At 28.6% G+C, this 22,524-nt stretch overlaps 2 protein-coding genes across 10 annotated transcripts in view; one reads left to right on the top strand and one right to left on the bottom strand.

Annotated features, from left to right (window-relative positions):
* The first annotated feature begins 567 nt into the window (after positions 1-567).
* On the top strand, positions 568-2,551 carry LOC129288866 (regulator of telomere elongation helicase 1 homolog). Its single transcript, XM_054925669.1, has 4 exons — positions 568-727; positions 885-944; positions 1,577-1,724; positions 2,106-2,551. The coding sequence occupies exons 2-4, from the start codon at positions 907-909 to the stop codon at positions 2,169-2,171; spliced, it is 252 nt and encodes an 83-aa protein (XP_054781644.1). The 5' UTR covers positions 568-727; positions 885-906; the 3' UTR covers positions 2,172-2,551.
* A 2,841-nt stretch (positions 2,552-5,392) lies between these two features.
* The window catches only part of LOC129287862 (TMV resistance protein N-like), a 51,356-nt gene continuing 34,224 nt past the window's right edge, over positions 5,393-22,524 (bottom strand). The window contains exons 1-7 of one of the 9 annotated variants that reach the window (XM_054924123.1): positions 12,094-12,339; positions 11,491-11,968; positions 10,255-11,340; positions 9,951-10,165; positions 8,261-9,719; positions 6,203-6,283; positions 5,393-5,939 (exon numbers count right to left, since the gene is read on the bottom strand). In XM_054924123.1, coding sequence (XP_054780098.1) covers positions 10,461-11,340; positions 11,491-11,966 — 1,356 coding nt within the window. In that variant the 5' untranslated portion in view covers positions 11,967-11,968; positions 12,094-12,339 and the 3' untranslated portion in view covers positions 5,393-5,939; positions 6,203-6,283; positions 8,261-9,719; positions 9,951-10,165; positions 10,255-10,460. Of the gene's footprint in view, positions 6,284-8,260; positions 9,720-9,830; positions 10,166-10,254; positions 11,341-11,490; positions 12,031-12,093; positions 12,340-22,524 lie in introns of those variants that run through there. The other 8 variants (XM_054924121.1, XM_054924122.1, XM_054924118.1 and 5 more) reach the window with 8 other exon arrangements.

A 22,524-nucleotide genomic window follows, 5' to 3' on the forward strand; every position in this document is an offset into this window, starting at 1 on the left:
AATATTATATTTAAATTAAATGTTGATTTTTTTTTTTTGAGAAAGAGGGCTTAAGGGCCCGACTTTGAACCTTATAAATAAGGGCTGAACCTCAAAATTATATTAAATTTTAAATAATCGAGTTTTAAAACTTTAGCTCTTATGGGTTGGGTCTATAAAAGCTAAGCCTATCATGATTCTTACTTTTAGATGAGAGTTTTAACCCCCCCTTCAATTTGAGGTTTTTTGGAGGGGGAAGAAGAAATAAAATTATAACTAAATTATTTATTTATATTGTTTAAAATTTTAATATTCTTTATTAAATAGACTGATAAAATATAATATTAATATATCTATTTTTTAAAAAATGTTATTAATAATTTAATATAAATTTATATCCTTAAAATAATAGAATTGTTAAAATATAATATAACTATTTTTAATAAAAAATTAAAACAAAAATAAAAATTAATAAGACTAAAATTATTAAATTGTTATTAATTTCTCGCTCTTCTTAAATTAAACAAAAATTCATTAAAATTCCTACTCCTCTCCCTTTTGAACCAAAATACACTGTTACTATTTTACTCTCTTGCTGTCTCTTTGGTTCACGCCGCTCTTGGGCCTTCAGCGACGCTGTTCTCCTCGATTCCTTCTCTTGCAACGACAGTCTCCTCGGTTCCTCCCCTTGCAATGGCCTTCTCATCGGTTTCTTACAACGACATTCTCAACACAAAACCCCAACTCGGTATGCTTTCTTGTAACCTCTCTCACTCTTTCCGTTCTCCGTTTCCCACCTCCCTCATCAAACCCTAGTCACATATTTTTCTTATTCTTCCCTCTCTCCCTTGATTCTTCTTTTCTTAATCTGTTTTTTTTTAACTGTGTATTACGTTGGTCTCAAGCCTTCCCGATTCAGTCTGCACAATGGTTTGGTATTTGGGACAGGGAAGCTTCTGCTCAAGGTTAGTTGGCTTTTCATTGTGATCTATATGATGCTTTTGCTATTTGTAAATAGTCACTATATGATGTTTCATTCATCTTTACTACCAAAAAGTCGAGCTTAGTTTGCTAACTGTATCTGTTCTTGAATCTTGATGTATCTGGGGTGAAGTATAATCCTCTCCTTTTGCCTGTGTACTTTCTTAGTGCCTTAACCTTTACCTAGTAAACTCCTCTCACGTCTTCTAAGCTTGCATATATTTTACATACTATAGCTATTTTATGTTGGTGTTTCAAAATTTTTAGGATATGATTTTGATCATAATATCGTGTATGTGTTTGTGCATTTTAGTATGCTTTAGCATCGACATTTAGATTTAGACTAACCTGAGACTAATTTTAATCTTGTTCTAGAATACTCAAAGGGAAATCCCCATCTTGGAGAAGAACCTATAGATATTGAGGATTTGGTGAACATTGTAAAAAGAGTTGGGCCGTAGGTTCTTGCTGTTGTGCTTAATTTTTTTCCCTATGAAATCACAACATTTGAATTTGATTGTTTAATGTCACTTTGCTTTTTCTTTTTCTTTCAACCAATTGAAATTGTCAAGTGCTTGGACTCTCATATGTTTCACATGGCTTGTCTTTACCTCAGGTGTCTCTGGTACTTATCAAAAGAACTTCACAAGGCTGTCGATATGGTGTTTGCACCATGCAACTATCTTATTGACCATGGGTATAGAGAATCTCTGAATATTTTTTGGGATTATATCATACTCGTATTTGATGAAGCTCATAACCTGGTAAGAATACATGTTACAAAGTTGCGATTGGTGGCCTGATTTTCTCCATAAATATAACTTTGAAGTGTTTGTACTACTTATGTTGTTTTGTTCTCGTAAAATTCAAGAGAGAATAGATAAAAGAAGTTTTTGAATGTGTGTCCTATCCTTATTAAATAATAAATAACTATTTTGATGAGATAATAACTAAATATAATAACTTGTTTGAATAACTAACTCTGAAGATAATAACTAATTTACTATTTAAGCAACTAACAAAATATTTATCACACATTCTTACAGTCCTCTAGTTCTATGTTCTGCATTTTTTATTTATATTTTGCTTATGTGATTCGAATTTTCTTGTGATTAATCTCTTGCTGAATTTCTATCTTAATGCAGGAAAGCTTATATGTTGATGCTGCCTCTCCTGACTTGTGTTCTTGGCTTCTAACAGCTTGCATCTGAGGCTCAAAGTTGTTTTGACCTTTGTATAGACAGAAGAGACAAATTGAATGATAAGTCAAGGAATCTTGATAATTTTGCTATCCTTAAAGGTGAACTTGGTCCTTAGAGTATGCTCTTGAAGGTTCCTATTTATATGTGATGATTTCAAGATGAATACTTTTTGTTGTTTTCGTTCCATTATTGAGGGCTAGCTGTATAATCTAATGCTTGCTGGTTATATCTCTGGTGAGGCAGGAAACTACATGTACATGACATTTCCATGTTCTAAATTTTTGTCTAAATGCTGAGACTTGTAGTGTATTTGCTGGCTATAATTACTAAAACTATCTCTTGTAATGATATCCGTTGGCTATAATATAGTGCATGAAATTTATTTGAGATACCGGGTTGAATTTCATGTTTCCATTTGTTTTTTGAGTAGGTATACAACTATTAGTGCATGCTCTGATGGGCTTCTACTCTGTGGAGGAAGGGATTCCAATAGTGTGTTGAGTTTGTTTTGAATTTTACATTTACTTATTCTTTTGATTTAGTTTATCTAGCAAGTCTTGCATTTATTTTATGTTTACTTACTCTTCAAAATCTGCTTGCTGCTGATCTTTCGAGCTATGGTTTAGATGGAGGATAGCTTTTGTTTTTTTTTTTCTTTTTCTGTTTTTATATTTCTGTTTGGTTACTAGACTTCATTTCTGAGCAGTGTTTATGTATTCATCTTTTCTTGGTTTTAATGATATTGAAAGATCTTTGCTTTGTTGGCAGAAAAAAAGTATGCAGAAAGTTCCTTTTTTCATAACTGAGTATCTCTGTTAAGAGGTTTTCTTTTTTTCCCCCCTGTTTAAATTATTATGTTTATGTACCCTGGTAATGTTCTTTCTGCCATGTTCTTTTTTTTTTTTTTAAACTAAAAGATGGGGGAAATAAAACAGAAATTACAGAGCTGAGTTCACAAGCTGTTATGATAATCACAGGTTACAACTAATGACATCTATTTTGAGTGCTGATTAGTAATCACGTCATCCTTCACGACGGGTTAAATGTGAAACAAATATGCATCAAATCACTTCTTGCTGCACATGCATATCAGCAGGTGCATTTTCCTCTAATACGTATAACTTTTTCCCAAATAAAAGAAACGATATTTGCATTTAATTAGTCAGTAAGTTTCTATTATTTAGGACACTTAAAACAGGCCTTTTATAATGTCATGGGATCAAGTAGTCACTTTCCATGCATATATTAATTTTTAGAATCACTAAGGTGGGTGGAATCACTAAAAACCATCAATTTTTATTTTTGGAAGCTATTTATCTGTTTGATTAATTTAGTTTTTGACAATGTCTTTAAACTAATTGTTGCAGAGATTATGTCATAAATGAAACAAAGATGATTAGACATGCCTTTGAAGATATTAGAGTAAGACATATTCAGGGCCATTTGAATTTTGGGTGAAAGGGTCTCAACTCCACAATAAAATGCTAATAGTTCAGATTTCTCTAGAGAACAAGATTCTAGTCATGATTGTCCAAAACAACTTTTGTTTGAAGTGCCTTGAACTTTCTATACGCGTACTCCTTTATATTGTGTTCAATTCTATGTATGAAATGGTTTGAACTTTTGTTATATTAATGTGATTATAGATTGTGATTAGAAATTTGAATGGATGGTTAGTTGTAGCTATATAGGAATCACAATGTCAAAATTTGCAAATTTACAAAGGATTTTTTAAATTAAATTAATTATTTAATGAAGGATTAGTTAGGGATTTTTTTAAAAAAAATATTGAAGTTTTAGTGAGGGATTCAATTCCTCCCTAAAATTTGCGATGGATATATCCCTCACAAATCATAGTTAAAAGATTGGCTATTTTAGGAAGGGAATAGCTAGGACGATGTCCCTGGCTAATTTTGTGAGGAATGCATGTCCTTGATAATCCCTAGCTAAAGTGGGTATTTTTTTTTCCAATTTAGCAAAGGATTAGCAATAAATTATGGTCATTGCTAAATTTAGCAAGAAACTGCGCAAGTTTGTTTTTTGCAACGAAATTAGTAAAGGATAGAAGCCATTTAGCGAGGGATTGAGGCATTCATACCTCGCTAAATTGACTTTTTCTGGTGGTGGATGGCTGAGCCAACACATGGAATCCCGTGTTCCACATCAGGGCATAAGAAGCCAGAAATCCCTTCTGGAAGATGTGTGATGCTTCAACTTCCCAATCTTTGCCTAAAAGATGGTTTTTCTAAGGGATCACTCTGGACTGTTATTTTCTCATAGATTAAGTGAAAGTAGGAATTACTTGTATCATCGTCCCATATTCCTAACAAACACCAAATAGCTTATATACTTACTAAGAGGCTTAGCGGGTGCCCTAATTGACCTTCAATGAACCCAATGATATATGCTTGTTTTGGTGATTCAACACAGATTTTTTTTTTATAAAAAAAAAAAAAGAATATCATCCCAAAACGACATTTTGCAAATGAAAACAAATGTTGCTTCCAGGAAATTGGATTTTGTAAACAACGTTTGGTGAACCAGTAGCTGTACACAGAATTACAAGGCAAAATTTTGAAGATAGCATTAACAAGTCATACATTATTTATATTAATGATCCAATTGAAGTGGATCGAGTATAATCAACTAGCATTTATTGTAAATATTCCTTGTAATAATTTGGATTGATCTTTTCTGTTATATTGTAGCTTATTCATAGGAAATATAGTAGCAATCTTGCCTCTTTATGCGCCAGATTCAAGTCCCTCCACAAATATATTAATACATGAAAGAAATGAAATACTGGTCTGCATTAAACTCTGTCAATAATATTATTAACATTTTAATTAAAATCCACATATTTTGATTTAATTAGACAAAAATATATTGTGTATATAAAACTAAATACCTAAATCTTCCTCTTTTTCTATGTAAGCATTTCTTAGTTGTTGTAAGTCGATTTTTTGTGCATATGGAACTATTTAGAACCATAAATTCTTCGATGCAGCCAAATGCTGATGAGCTGGTAGACTACAGTGGACAATTTTTCTTATTGCATACAAGTGTTTTTTTTTTAAGGCAATTTTATTTAAGACATGATCGAATATTAATTATGGGCATCTCTCTTAATATGAATTTAGACTTAAATTTGGCATGTTTTGAAAGATAAATCTTCCTAGTAGACTCACTCTTATTAGTTACTTATTGAAGGGCTCAATAACAAGAGAAAGAATCAAAAGGCTAAATGATCCATTAGGAGTCCATATCTACAATATTGAAAGGACCAAAACACTGATATGATATGCACAAGTAAATGGGCTCATTCTAACCTAGACAACCTCAAATGGATACATGAAGAGCCTAACTAGAGAGGAAGACATCAACAGTAACTAGGAGTGCAATTTTGGACCAATTTAGGGAGCAAGAAAATGCACCTTCAACTCCTTTGTTGGCAACTTGTGCGTCAGATTCAAGGCCCTTGTATGTATACATGATAGAGTTATGTACTGCTATGATATAAAAATAAATGAATGAAATACTGGTTTGTTCCATATAAAACTACTATACAATGCTCACACACAGCCAATGGCTAGTTAAGTAAAAGTGACGATGATGTTTCTACTATAAGGAAATTAAACATAAAAATGTCACAATAATGGTGCTACTGCTACATATGATTCACATGTCAAAGACACTTCAATGATCATCAACAGAGAGACTCTTCACTACTGTATTTTGGGCTTGCTCTTCGAACGCGAAGCAACTGCATTGTACAAACTAAATATATCCATGTCAGGGGCAAAAAAAAAAAAATAAAAATTGATGAAATGCTCCCAACTTAAATCGCAATAAATTAAAAACATGACCATCGCAAAGTCCCTCTGTTAGTGTGGATGAAAAATATAAGTTCAAAGCTTGAGTTCACTTTATTGAGTAATTAAATTCCTATTTCTATCCTCTAACTCAATTACTGAGTGAAAGCTTCACATTGATAATTCCAAGAACAAACTCAAACATTAGGGAAACGTTATGATTCTTACCAGGTAGATGCAAGAAGATATGCCAAGCCACACAAATTGATCAACAAACAAGGATTCAAGGAAGTTGACAGCAATGCATTGCTGGACCGGGGAAAAAAAAGGCATTAAACAGTATATCAAGGTAGGGATGAGGAGCAAAATAAATGTTTTGAAACTTCCTTCATGATAATCAAAGCGGGGACAAAAGTTAAAGGGATAATAAAATTTTTAATCCTTTAAATTTGTTTCAGTTATCGATTTGATTTTTCTAGTTTAATTATTTATTTAGTCCTTTACTGTTTCTTAAATTATCATTTTATTAGTCTCTTAAGTTTCAAAATACAAATTTACTCTTAAATTAATATAATATGTAAAGTATTTTGATAACTTGATATGTATATATAACTAAATGAAAACAAATTAGGCATCAAATTAGTTAAATTTTATTAATTAATATAGTCCCTTACACTACATTTTATTCTTTTGTTTTTTAAAATTCATGAGTGTATTTTTTCTACCTAAAAAATTATATTTCTTTTTATTAATAGACATTGCTACTATTAGTATTTGGTTATCCATGTTAGCAGAGTTTTATAGTGTTGCCCCCCATTTAAACAATAAAGACCAAATTAATAATCAAGGCAACTTTAAATGATCAAATTGATAAAAAATAAATTTGAAGGACCAAATTAATACCAAGACAAACTTGAAGTACTAAAAATTTCATTATTACACTTTACAATATGCAAAAGAATGATTGAAATTTTAGGCATATTGAATAGAACGAGCACAAATTTATTCTCACATGTTAGGGGAAACAGCGAAACAAATTAGCACAGGGACAAAATCTCAATCATGTCACGAATAGAATATTTAAAACATGTTAAATAACAAAAATCATAAAGTTTCAGAAGTCATTTACAAACTCTCAATCATGCTCAGACTAACAACCTTATCAAAACAGAGCAAGCTAGCAAAATTACACCATACAAAATGAAGATTTATTTATTAGTCACAAAGGAGCTAATATGTATGCTCATAGAAGAGATGATAACGAACAAACCAGTTTGAGCTCAGCTTAGGCTGGTCTGTTAAGCCTTCGTATCTTACATAAATTAAAATACCATCAAATACCATCAACAAGCTTTATGTTTTGCTCTTTTACTTCCTCCAATCCTATTTACAAGATCTTACCTATAAGTTGTTTTCTTTTTTCTTTGGCCAGAAGATGCACTTACCTCTAAATTGTTAATACTAGAGTTTTACAGAATTAAATGAAGCATTTGAATCATATCATCAAAAATGCCTTTGTTTATTTCACTTGTGGTTTAACTAACGTATTTAATTTGATTAAAGGTAATTTTCAAAAGTTGTAAAAAGTTTTCATCTGTAAATAGCTTCATTAATTTCACAAAAGTTTCACATACTATAAATAAACAACAATTTATTTTATTCCAAAAATAACCTTTTTTGTAATCACATAAATTACTTTAGAATCTGTCATCAGGTGCATATTAAAATTATATAGAACAATTTGGTGATTCATAATCTATTATTCTCACAAATAAAATGTAAATACAGGCTCAATCAATAAATTAAAAAAAAAAGTGGATGGCAAAAGTAAACTCTTTTAAAAAAAAATTATATATCTGTCTCCAACAAATATATATATATATATATATATGTATATATATATATATATGTATATATATATATATATATGTATATATTGTTTTGTATGGGTTGTCGGTATAATTTACAATAGCTATTATACATGTTGAAGTACTATACTGCACAAAAATATGTAGAGAAATAATAAATAATATATATATGTGAAAGAATTATTTAAAAAATAAAAAAATGGAAGAAATTTGGAAAAAGGGGCATATTTATTTTTTCAATAGAGTGTAAATATTGAAATAATAAATACAATATTGTAGAAAATTTTACTACTTTAATTTAGTATATCTAAGCATAGAAAAAATATCTAGTTATTTTTTTTTAATCAAGAGTGATTTTAATTAAGATAATAGTAGTGAAGGTGAGCTTATAATTAAAAAGCAAAGAAGGGAGAGATACCTGTAAAGATATATCAAAGAAACTGTATGTATGGGAGGCGCTTTTGTTTGCTCTTGCGTATAAATTTCAGTTGCAAGGGATGACAGATGATGTCATCTTGAAATTGATTTGTTGGATTCAGTTGGCTGGTCGGAAGATACCTGAAAGTTTTCTGTTTCTTTGTTGGAGGGACTCTTTCTTCAGTCGAGTCCGACTCTAACATATATGTTACGTGCACTCCACATGCTTTAATCGGAACTTCCTCTAAACAACGACGATCATCATTCCAACATTCCATATAGAATTTACATGAACTATTGGCATCATCACCTTTTTCAGCACCAAATGAACACCCTCTCATGTGCCATAGAACAACATGATCCGAATTCATTTCTTCAGGATAAAAGTCTTCGTTATCCCAACTAAAATAAGATGTCCTGTGGAATTTGTTCTTATCATCATAAGAAAAATCACAGAAAAAGTCATCTCTATATGAGAGATGATGAGGAACAACACAACAGAACAATAATCGGGGTGATCGTTCAAGATTACAAGTGAATTCGATAGCATTAGAAGGCTCTGTGATTTGTTTATATGCAATCCACTTTGGAACTCTGCTTCCTGGGTAACGAGCTCCAGCACCATATGACAAACCATCCTTACATGTTGAAGTCAAAGAGAAATGAGTTAGTAGTTCCCCAATAAAGTGAATCGAATCCTCTTTCAACTTTATGCAATTTTTGAAATCAAATTGGCACCAATTCCGAACTAGAGAGTCGGAGAATACAATCTCCAATGAAGTGCAATCTCTGGCATCTAATTCTTGAAGGGAGGGAGGAAGTCCAAGTATAGACTTAAGCCCCTGGCAGTTTGTCAAGAAAATGTGTTTCAAGCTTGATAAGGCCTTGATATTGTCAGGGATTTCCGACAATTTACTCCAACTATCCAAATGTAGTTCTTTTAAATTGTGCCAAGCATCAAAAAGGGAGCGCATCTCCCCTGTGTTAATTTCCTGCTGGAAATTCCTAATTTTAAATTCCTCAAGATTTGTCAAGCCACATAGCTCTCTTATTGGAAGGCTCCTTAATCTTTCACCATCTTCAATAACAAGCCTTCTGAGTTTCGTGAAACCTCCCATTGGCAGCACTTGCAATTTTTCGACTTTCACGCAATCTTCTAAATCTATGCTATCCAATTTTTCTGATGACAAACAGAATTTCTTAAGGCTCACACAACCTTCAACATTAAGCTCAGAGAGAGATTCTAAATGAGTCTCACTTTCAAGACTCTCTAATTTCCCGCAATGAGAGACATCCAATTGTTCAAGAGAGTGGAGAGATAAAATGGATGGATGAACACTACGTAAACTTAGACATTCGTAGAGAACTACAACTTCAAGATTATGTGCCCTAGAAAAATCAGGCAGCTCCGTCAATTGTTTGGACTCACACAAATCTAATATCTTCAAATTCACAAGATCCTGTGACAATGGAAACAGAAAAAATTTTACACATAAAAGCCTAATAATTTAATTAAATTGAAGACACAAACACACATTAATTAGTGCATATATATAAGAATATATAAATACCTGCACTCCATCCCAGAGCTTTTTAATATTGCTTTCTATCATGCATAGTTCGACAAGGTTCTCAAAACAATAGCCTTCTAATGGCAAAGACTCCAATGGATATCCATCCTATAAAAATACCTTAATTGATTAGGGAAAAGGCCAAGATCCAAAGGAAGCTCTATATTACATGTCGCATCAATGTTATCCATCCGCCATGTCTTGAGCCTCCATAATCTAGAATGAAAAACTTTGAGAAATCTTAAATTTTTCATCTTTGTGAAGGTGTCTGGGTGCAATCGTAAATATTTGATTGCATCCAAATCCAATAAGATGCCTTCAATTTTATCAGTTTCCTAAACAAAATCAAAATCAAAATAATATTAGTTTTTTAAAAAATTGTTTTAAAAAAATAAAAATAAAAAATTATATACATTTCACTTACCATGTTACTTTTCAATACACAATAAATCTCATTTGCATCTTTCAATCGGCTACGTAGTCTAGGATCTTTGCATTCCTCACGAACTATTTGTTCACCCATTTCAAGTATCAAATCATGCATTATGATTCCACCACATTGATTTGTTTTTATGATAGCTTTATCCATGAGATTTTGGATTCCACTAACTGCTTTGAAATCACAAGCTTCTAGCACCTGAGTAATGCTATCTTTTTTTCTCCCACAAAAAAAAATGCAATGTCTAAAAATATTTCCTTATCCATGTCATCTAATCCATCATAACTAACCCTCAATATATCTTGAATTCCTCTATGGGGGCAAGTTTTGAGTTTGTCAAGCTCACTCTTCCAATATACTTCATCTCTAGAATGAAAATGAGAACCCAAAACTTCTAAAGCCAAAGGATTGCCTTTAGCTAAATTATGAACTATCATTTTTGATAGCTCTTCATATCCTACTTTGGGATAACTTTGATCAAAAGCATGTGAACTAAAAAGTTCAAGTGATTCATCAAATTTCAATCCCTTAACTTCATGTATATATTTTTCATCAATCCGTCCACTCCTAAGAACATGCTTGTCTCTACTTGTTACAATGACTCTGCTGCCCAATCCCAAATTAATAAGTATTTGCCCGGCTCCTTTTAGTTGACTTGGATTGTCCACATCGTCAAGCACAATTAAGGCTTTTACTCGTTGCAGCCTTCTCTTTGCATCATTCATATTTTTGTGGAGATCCTTTTCACCAAATAGCTCATAAAGAAGTTTTCCATACAGACTAGTAATCCCTGTTGATTCTTCTCTCACTTTGTCCAAGAAGCAATGACTTCCAAATTCAGACGAGAATCTGTTATATATCTCTCGGGCAAGGGTTGTTTTGCCTATCCCTCCCATTCCCCAAATTCCAATAAATCGAACTTCTTGTGACTCATTAATTTCCATCAATGATTCAACACTACCGAGATTTTCATGCGATCCAACAAGTTGGGATGTAGGCACAGAATGGTTGTCAACTTTCAACTTTTTTAGGACATCCATGACTATTGCATCAATGAGCTCGGATTCGTCTCTGGCATATTATAAAAAGAAAAAAGAAACAAAATTACAAGCTACTTATGATCAAAATAATAAATTCATAGACATGATTTGAGATAACTTTAGCATATTCTAAATCACTGTGGGGTCTATAAAATGTATTGAATTGTGAAAACAAACTTACTGAAAATTTGGTGAGTCATGACCAGATAAGTTTGCGGTTTTCGTCAAGACAGATCTCCAAATTTTCAACTTGTCCATGTTATCCTTGAACCTCTGTTCGTGATCATTAAATGATTCTGCATAAGCGCCTGTTTGATTCCTGACATCTGTTGGAGGTACGTAGTAAAAAATTGGAATCACAATTTGTTGACTCGTTTCCTTGCGTTCCATTATCTTGACAAGCTCTTGCAAGCACCACTTTGAAGAAGCATATTCTTTAGAGAATATCACTAATGCAATCATTGATCCTTCTATGGCTTCGTCAAGTGCAGATGATATTTCATCTCCTCTCTCCAGCCTGTCATCCACATAGACGTCTACCTGCTTTCGACGCAGCTCCTTTTTCAAATGGCTGAGAAAACCAGATCTGATGTCTGAACCTCTAAAGCTGATGAAAACATCATGTTTCACTTGGGAAGAAGAAGCAGAAGCAGCCATTGCTGAAGCACCGAAAACAAAAAACAAAGTTTTATAGGTTGTTGATTTTTTTTCCCACAGAAAAGACAAGAAAGAAAGAGTAGCGTATAAGTTGTTAGAAAACGAAGGAGAAAGATCAAATCAATACCTTGGTGGGAGAGGCTAAATCAAATCTAAAGTTGAAGACTTGAAGTTGATTTGGCGAGTTTGCTTATCCTGGGAATTCGATGGACACAACAGAAAAATGAGTCTGAGTATATTGAGCCTTTGTTCAAATTGAAGTCAACAGGGAAATTTCCAGGAGACCCAAAAAAAAGAAAAGAAAGATATTTCCAGGAAGCAGAAGGTATTGTTGGTCATAAGCTGAAATGGTGCTATAGGCTGAAAACTTGGTGGGAATGACTACATCAAATCAAAGGTTGATTTGAAGAGTTTGCTTATCTTGGGAATTAGATCGACACAACAGAAAAATAAGTCTAACGAGTCCCTTTAAATTTTAGTTGTGTGTAATTAATTATAAAATATGATTAATTTTAATTTTGATTTTAATTTTAATTGATTATATTATAACACAATCTATTTTGATATTAAAATTAATTTCAACTATATAAGTTATTGTGGAGGACATTTTTTTTAAAATTAAATTATTAATAAAGTTATATTTAATATTATTAAATTTGTCAAACTTTATTTAAGAAATAAAATGTATTATTTAATAATAAAATTAAATTTATAAACAACTTTCAAAAGTTTATTTTAAAATATAATTCTAACTTAAATAATCAATTATCAAGACTCTGGCTATTTAGGTAATATTTTAAAAAATAATTATTTAACCTCAATAATCGATTTTTTAGCATTTCAGGCTGTGACTGTTGAACCTTTGTTCAAATTTATGTTAACACGGAAATTTCCAGGAAGCAGAAAAATGAGCCTGTGAGCCTTGACTAGTGCGTCATTATTTTTATTGCGACAGGCGAATTAAAACTGTCGGCGGAAATTTCTTGTTAAAAATAGGAAGAAATTTCCATGAAATAATGGAAAACTTTCGTTCCCAACTCTTTTCTGACTGCACGTCAACATCACTTCCATGGTGGACTTTTCACTTTTCTTGTTCAAAGTATTTAAAAAATTTTAGAAAGTCTTGAAAATTCTTTAAATTCAAATTTTTGTTTGGAGAGTTTTGATGAGGACACTTGACACAATTTAATTTGTGTCAAAACTTTAAAAATTTTTAAATTTTAGACTAAAATGAAATTAAAAGGCTAATTGAAATGATTTTAATGTCCATGATAAAATTAGAAATATGAAAAATTCGTATAAAAAAATTAATAACTACTGTTACTGAAAATTATAAAGTTCACTTACATCAGTTTTTTAATTTTTTATACATCAATCATTAATTTTTGTATACAAATTATTCATGTATTTAACTTGACTAAGAATAATAAAGTCTTTTTATTAGTTTTTAATTTCATTTCAATCTTTTACATATGATTTTAAAAAAATGTGTAAATTTTGACTATAATTAACTCAAATAAAAGATCTTCATTGAAATTTTACTTTTTTATTTCACATCACGCGAACTCTTTACGTCCAAATTGAAAAAAAAAAGTATGGTTTAAATTAATTAAAAATTTCCTTTACCAACAAAGGAAGAAGGTAAGAAGAAATTTCTACCAAATAATAAATGTGTCGTTTGCGAGCTCTTTTTGACTCAATCAAATGTACTTTTTTAAGTTTTCAGACACGGTTTATTGTCTGAAGTACTTTTCCACGAAGATGCAATGTGAAAGTGCTTTTGTACCAAGACTGTTTATTCATCATTGGTTTCTCACGTCCAAATAAAAAAAAATATATCTCTTTTTTTATTTTATACCAAGGAGCTTTGTTTGGCCCCAGGTTTCTTAATTATTAGTTTATTACACTTTTGATTTTATTTATAAATTATTTTTAATTTTAATATTTTTACTGTTATTAGCACCGGATTGGACTAATCGGTTCGGTTGGTTGAAATGAAAATCAATCCCAAGTTCAGTCCAGCTACATCATAGAACCAGAACCAATTCTGTTACTTTGTTACTTTTTTATTTTTTAAAAAAGTTTTAATTCAAATTTATAAACTATAGCTTATACGTGTTTGTATCTAAAGCCGATAATTTTGGCGAGACAGGTTTATTCAGGCCGAGCTTAATTCGTGCCGAGCTTAAAGAATCCTACTCATTCTAAAAAGTTCATATAGTCAAACCCGACCCTAACATCTTCGGGCTTATTCGGGCCAGCCCAAATACTCGAAAGTTTTTTAAAAAATATTTTTTCTTCATTTTTTAATCAATTTTAATTTTTAAATATTTTATTAAGTATGAAATATTATTTTAACTTGAAAGGAATAAAAAAATAATAACTTATTAACTTTGTAGTTAAGTACTTAAGTAGTTCTGTTATTATTTTGTTATATTACATGCAATTTATTTATGAATATTTTCTTTATTTATAAATTAATGTCTTATTTATTTAAATATTACCATTATCATGGTTATAAAAAATATTTATAAATTTTAATTGAATTATATTATTTTAATTATAATCAAGTTAATCTCAATTCAACTACAGTTAAACTACTAATATAAAATTATTTCCCTGATTAACTTAAAGTTTTTAATAACTATCAGATAAACTGTACTTTTTATTTTTAAGAATATAAGAAAAATAACCATCATTATATTATATAAAAAATTATTTAATTATGGATAAAACACTATTTTTTTAAATTTTTTTCCTTAACCTTTTATATTGTTTAAGCTCTATATAGTATATACAAAGGGTATTTACTTTAGTTCATTTTAAATTTTTAATCAAGTTTGGCATGGATGATAATTAAATAATTATTTAAAAATATTATTTTATTTATTATATTTGTTTAGTAGTAGAGTCAGGAATTCATACGTACCCAAAATTTATTTTTAAAATTATTTTTAATTTAAAATTAATTATTTTATTTTATAAAAAATATAAAATATAATTTTTTGGACAAGAAAATGGTGTATATGACTCAACTTTTATTTTGAAAAAAATTGAAATATAAAAATTAATATTAAAATATATTTTAATTATTATTTTGAGATATTTTATTTAATTAAAAATAATAAAATAAGAAAATATTTTTATTTTTATTTTTTTTAAAATAACTATAGTAATATACTCAAATATATGGTATTTTAGAATAAAATGATATAAAACTTTAAAAATAATTAATATTTATTATATTATTTTTTTAAAAAAAATTATTTTTTTCTATTCAGGTATTCGGGCCAAGCCTGAATCCGATCGGGCTTGGCCCGAATTTTCTTGTGTAACATCCTGATTTTAAAAAAATGATAATAATAGGAATTTATATTATTTGAGATTATTTAGAAATAATAATATGGTTAGAAATTTAATTATGAATTAAAAATTTAGGTTTAAAATTATATAAGAAATATTTTGTTAAGATATAATTTTAAGATTTAAAATAAAAAAATTATGTGTGTGTGAGAGTTTAAAAAAAAGTAAAAAAAATGGTTGAAGTAAAAAAAAACAGAGAGAGGCACTGTTGAAGTCCCACATCGATTAGATGTGGGAAGGTGAGGTGCCTCCTTACATATAAAAGGAGGAGGCACAGGCAAGGAGGAGCAGAAGGAAAAAAAAAGAAAAGTTTATATAATTTGTGAAAATTGCAACTACGGGCCCAAGGTGCAATTTGTGAAAATTGCAAGTAATGACCCAAAAGTTTGAATAATTAAATTCAAACTTATAATTTTTTTAATATAATTTTGGGACCCACAATCTCATTTTTATATTATTTTTCTCCCTTCCTCTCATATTGCTCAGCGTTTTCTCGCAAGGAGGGATTATTTTCTTTTTCTTCAGGTATGTTCTAACTTTCCTGTTTAGATTAGCATTTAAAAATTTATTTAATTAAAAAATTAATTTTATAGTTATTTTCTAAATAATATTAGTTTTCTAGTGATATGATTATTTTGTAGGATAGAATAAATATTCTGATTAGGATTTTTCTATAGGATAGTTAATCTGATGATATGATGGATTAAAAATATAAGTCAAAACTCTTAGGGATATAATAAATATTATAGAATATTTTCTTGAAGTTAAAACTCATGTTTAAGAATTTTTGAGTTAAAATTTAGATCTATATGGTTGAATTTATGTGGAATCTGAGATGTAGGGATGAACCTCTGATTATTAAATATTTATTTAAGTATGAATAGGTATTTTTGAGGTTATAGAAAGGTGATTTGAGGCTTAAATATGATTTATTAAGGTATGAAAATTTTAGAAAAGAATTTGGGAAGTTAAATGAGGCATAAATCTTAAATTAGTGTCAATATAGATTTTAAATCTAAGACTTTCTAACTCTTTAATTTAGAGTTATTTATTAATTTTAATGTAAAATTAATATATAGTATTGTGAAATAATTATGTAGATTATATTGACAAAGATAATGGTGAAAAAGTAGTTATAAAGGGGAACTTGTTATTCATGACACAAGGTAACCATTATTAATGTGTTGTGATGGGTGTGTTTGTAAATGGTTATGTGTTGCTTTATTGTTTGGAAAAATTATGAATTTTTGAAAATAAATACTGTATATACTTGTTTGAAACTATTGCCAAGTGAGTTAAAAAAATTTATTTTTGTTTATCATGATGAGATATTATTATTTGGATATATTTCTGTTTGAATATTTGAATAATGCATGACTTGTCAGGATATTTTAATGTATGGTGTTAATGGAAATTTCTGTTCGGTTAATTATTACCACGTGGTAAGCCCTCATTGGACCCAATGAGTGGTGTGTCGCTTGGTCCAACTCACCTTTAGCCAGGTGATTTGGCGTCCGAGCATGACAAAAGGAGAATATAAGGTGCAGTCATGCAAATTAAATACTTGTTCAATTTGTTTGAAAATATTGTTCGGTTAAATATTTTATATGCCAACTTAGCAATCGCATGATTAGTTACAACCGCATGTATCATTATATATTAATTTTTAGTTACTGAGACTTTTAAGTCTCATTCTCCGTGGTTAATATTTTTATAGGAGCGATTCCAGCCGAGAAAGCACCAGAGGTGTAACTATGGTGTATGAGACATCATCTTTTACGTTGCCTCTTATTTTGGATTATACAATGTATCTTGTGCCAACTTAGGACATATCTTTTTTGTAAAGCATGTAAATTCTAATCCTTTTTATTAAAAGTATTTATATGACCAAGAAGATTATGTCTGTCTCTCTTGATGTGTGATCTGATTTGAATATCATGCCATGAGGATTATGTCTGTTCCTCATAGTTTTAATTGCCTTTTTGAATATTTTAAGACTTGTGTTATATCTTGGATGTATCATGGTAAGAAAATTTTCTACCATGATAATGGTTTTAATAATTTGTGAAAAATCGGTTTGTATTTTTGAGGGTATTACATCTTGGGCCTATTCGGGCCGCCTGAATAGGCCCGAACAATAAAAAATTATTATTTTTTTGGGCTCGAGCCTAAATTTTTTGGATGGGTTCGAATTAGCCTGTCGGGCTTGGTCCAAATTACCGGCTATCTAACGAGCAATGATAAATGAAAAAATGAATAAATATGTAAGAAATAGGCATAAAATATGTGTGTGTATTAAAGTTATAAATTATGTATGTATAATGTATATATGTATACATTATAAAATAAGTGTACATATTTTGGATTAAAATGATAGAATATAGATAGATATTACCCTTTTATTTTATATTATTTTGTTTTATATCAAAAAATTTATTTTTATCATTATCTATACCTATTTCTTTTTATTTTGAGCATGTATTATTTAAAATGTATTAATTTATTCAAGAATGTTTGAACCACAATTCAAATCAAGGTCTAACCATTGAATCATGAGCCAATACCTTGACTAGTTTAATAACCAATCCAATTTTTCTTGACATTGAATATTTTCATTTGAATCAAGAAAAATATTTAATATCATTGACTCTATTTAAAAATTGAATAAGTTTTCAACTTTACTCCTATTAAATATATATTTTAAAAATAAAATACTCTAACATTTAATGATATTTATGATATTTAATAGGAAAAAAAAGTTAAAAATGACACAATAATCATTAAAATATTCTATAAATAAGACTAAAATAAAGATTATCTCTTTTATAAAAAGAGCCAAAACAATTACTCTATTTTTTATAAATATGATCAAAATAATTACTCTCTTTTTACCATATAAATAAAACGAGGAGAGCATGTAATTAACTATTGAGAATATTAATTAATTATTACAATTGAATAAGCAGGGCTGTAACTTTATGGGAAAACCAAGGTTTTATCCTAGAGTTACAAAATTAATGACAGAAGAGTAAAGTTGTACTTGCACATGTGATTCGGCTCATTTCTTATCCACTGTTCATTTTCGTCACCTTTTATTTACCCCATTCAGTTTTTATTTAAAGAGAAGTAGTTAAATTATTAATTATGTATAAAAATATAATAAAATTTTAAATTTATTATTATTTAAATAAAAAAATTAAATTTACATTGTATTCTCTCTCATAGTTAATGATTTTAAATATGAATAATAATAAAAAATTTAATTAATACCCTATGATATGTCTTATGTTAAGAACTAAAAAATATTTCTAGATTGTGCCTTCTAAGAGGGACCAAAAAATACAATTTGATTTAATAATTTTATATTTTATTAAATTTTTATGAAAATTATATATATATATATATATGTATATAATTATTTAAAAGGCAACCTAATTAAATGAATTTTGAGTTATAAAAATTAAGTAATTAATTCTAAAGTCATATAATCATTTAATAAAAATATAAAATTCTTAATTTTTTTAAAGGGAAAAATTAAGGATTTTAACTTTGAGGGATTAAAAAGATTAATTGATTAAACTATAAGGGTTTAATTAAAATAAAATAAACTTCGTAGACCTAATTCAAAATTGAATGAAATTGTAGAGACCAAAAAAACATATTTTCACTATAAACTGCTACTTTGATCCTAAATATAAGATGAAGTTAACAAACTTTACTCTTATTAAGAAATGTTAGCTATAACATTGAAATTGTAAAAAAAAAAAATTGTAACTTTCCAGTTATATCTTTCTTTAAAAATTTTTGTTTAGAAATTCAAATAACAATAAATAAATAAATTAAAATAGGTAAAAAAATTAATTACTCTAACTTCATTTTATATTTAATTATAGGATATCTCTATCTATTGGTTTTAATATTTGTGGGGAGATAATTTTTACTGGCAACAAAATTTACTTTTTATTTTCACCAAAAATATTTTTGTCAATGTGAAAATTTTAATTTAATTTAAAAAAATTTAAAGATATAAAATGAAAATGAAAACAAGAAATATAATGATCACGTTGTTATGTTAAGAAAAATAGAAAAATTTAAATATAAATTAAACACAATAAACATAATATAAAGTTGGTCGCATGACATTGTATAGGTAGGGAAATAAGCTCCACATTTTATTTTAGAATAATAAAAATTTTAATCTTTTAAGTTTGTCTATACTATTAATTTGATTTTTCAATGAAAATGGCAACGGAATTCAAAACACCCACGAAAACCAACAATGGAAGAAGAACTTTAGAAATCATCACTTATAATGTTGAGGGATCACAGTTGAAAACTCTGAAGAAAAAGATTCACTCACAATTGGAGGAATAGGGAAGGAACAAAGAAGATGAGTGAGAGAGAAAGACCCACCTCCACAACTCATAAAACCCACAATGTACGTGCAATTGAGGGTGGACAAGTGCCCCCCTCAATGTAGGGAAAATTACAAAAAGAATGTAAGAGTTTTAAAAATCTATCCTCATTGTCCTTGGAATTTTGTACCCGCCAAACTCAAATTAAAATGTATTTTGAGTTTAAAAATATTTGAATCTTTTATATTTCACAAAAAGGCAAGAAGATGAAAAGATCTTTTGCTAGATAACAGAGTCTAAGATGAGAAATAAAATTCAAATTTCTCCTTTTGACAACGAGCGGATCATTTAACAATTTTAAAATATGAAGTCATGTAAAAAAAACTTTTAAGATATATAAATACTTATTTTATATATTAAATTTTTATCTTCTTTAATTATTTTTACATTTTATATAATTTTTGCCCCCACTGACTCAGAGTCTTGCATTTGTTACTATAGCAATAGACATTGTTACACCCCAATACTAAGGGTATGATGGGAATAGAATATAAAATAGACTCACATTTTATAAGCTTTAATTAATCAAAAAATTTATTCAAACTAACTGTATAATTTACATCTAAACTTAAAATTCATAAAATTTTAATCATTTTATAGAAATTTTGATAGATTCTCCTCTATAATTAAAACATCTCAAAATTTTTATAATAACAAAACTTGTTAATCAAACCAAAAAGGAGAGTAGCTCCACACTAGTAAATTTCATAATAATAAAATAAGACTAAAACCTAACTATGGTGTGCGTGGAGCATTAAGTTAATATTTCATAATATAAAATTATTTACATCAAAATGACTAACACATGCTTTCATAGTTCCAAAAAAAAATTGTGTCCCTCAATGATTAGCAGGAGGTATAGGATCAATTTTAATATATGAGACTAAAGAAATTTTTTTGGTGAGTAGCATCCCAATAAAAATTATAGATAAAACATGTAAAAGTAATAATGAATAAAATTTAGTTTACAACCAATCAATGAAATATTAAAACCCATATTTTAACTAACAATAAATGACAAAGTTGCTCAACAATATAACCATGAAATAAATCAATAATTTTGAAGTTTTATAGGTTCTCAAGAATCATACAACTCACAAAAATATATAAAATAAATACAAATAATGATATAATAAAAAATGTTTGTGAATAACTAATATAAAAAAATAAAATTTTAAAACCAATCTAGGAGAAATTTACACTATAAAATCATATACGATTAAATGACAGTTTATTTAATAGAATAAATTTAAAAATAATAAGTTTTCAAAAAATTCACTTTTAGTGGTGCTTCATTAGAACGATTAATAAGCGTGGGTGCACAGTCTACGAAAGTAAGTAACATATTTAGTGTGCCAAAAGCCACGAAAAATAGTCGCAAGCATAAAACTCATAAATAACAGGTGTGAATTATATCTATGGAACTACATCCCCCATTCCACGTACATTGGTCGGCACACAAGGTTAACACCTTCAATGCACCCTGCTAGTTAGGTATACCATGGTGTGTTAAGGACTAACAAACTGTTGTTAGCATACAGTATTTTGAACTTAGTCCCCTTTATTAAATTAAGCATGCATGGAGTTAAAAACATTTAGTAAAAATCATTTCTTTCAAAATATAATATTTAGCTATCAAACTTTCTTTTCAATTCTTCTTCATGCATGAAATCACAGTGTTAATCAATACATATGCGGTATAAAATTTAAATAACAGAAATACTTAGAATAAATAATTAGTTAATAATGTACTTGATTCAAATATTCGTTAACAATAACATAATTCTTAATGAAAATAAAGCAGATTTTATAATAAACCAATTTAAAGAGTGAGGTAATAGGAATTGCATAAATCATAAAAATTAGAATTAACATAAACATTTATACAACTTATAAAGGAATAATATAAAAATTAAATAAAAAAATTTTTACAAACACTTTGCAAGAAATTATTTGAGACATTACCCATTCACCTAAGAGTTTTTCAATAATTCTAAAACCTACTTCACTTCAGTTTCTCATTTAATTTCAAGGGTGTCATTAATTTTCCTAAAAATCAATCACAATTCAAAAATCACTTATTCATTCTTTTCTTATATAAATAAGCAAGTGTTTTAATATCTTAATCATCAACAATTAATAAAATTCTTTTTACCTTAATAAGTCATCTACCTCCTCCAATATCGTTGTCAATTAATTCTTCAAACAATGAGCAACATTTAAATTAATTTCAAATAACATCACAACTATACATATTCAACCAACAATTTCCTTATTACATTATTAAACTAAACAATAACCCAACTAGAATAATAGAAGACACTTTTTTTTTTGTTCCTTTTATACCTTTTTAAAGCTTAATGAAACACCGTAACCATTATTTAACATTACTCCCTCAAGTACCCTAAGATGCCAATTTAATGGCTGAAGCCACCACTTACACATATTCCATTAAAACTAATAATATGGAAATTAAACAATTTACATTTTGTCAAATTTTTTATCATGCATTTTACTAACATTTGAGTGTATCAAAGTCTCATTCACAATAAGCAACCAATAGGACTCTAGTACTTTTCTCAATCCAACTCTAAATCCTTTCTTGAACATTTCAACAAGCATTCTATGAACATTTCAAATTAAGATAAGAAACAAGCACTTTGATATAAAATAAATAACCACACTTTCAAGTTCAAATGTAATTTTTTCAAGTTTTCTCAATATAAACATAAACTGTTATCCTAAAATATAATTTCTTCCTTCTCCATTAATAAATTCCA

This window comes from Prosopis cineraria, unplaced genomic scaffold (genome assembly GCF_029017545.1).
Source record: "Prosopis cineraria cultivar Desert tree isolate PC_DT_omini unplaced genomic scaffold, ASM2901754v1 PC12, whole genome shotgun sequence".
Lineage (NCBI taxonomy): Eukaryota > Viridiplantae > Streptophyta > Magnoliopsida > Fabales > Fabaceae > Prosopis > Prosopis cineraria.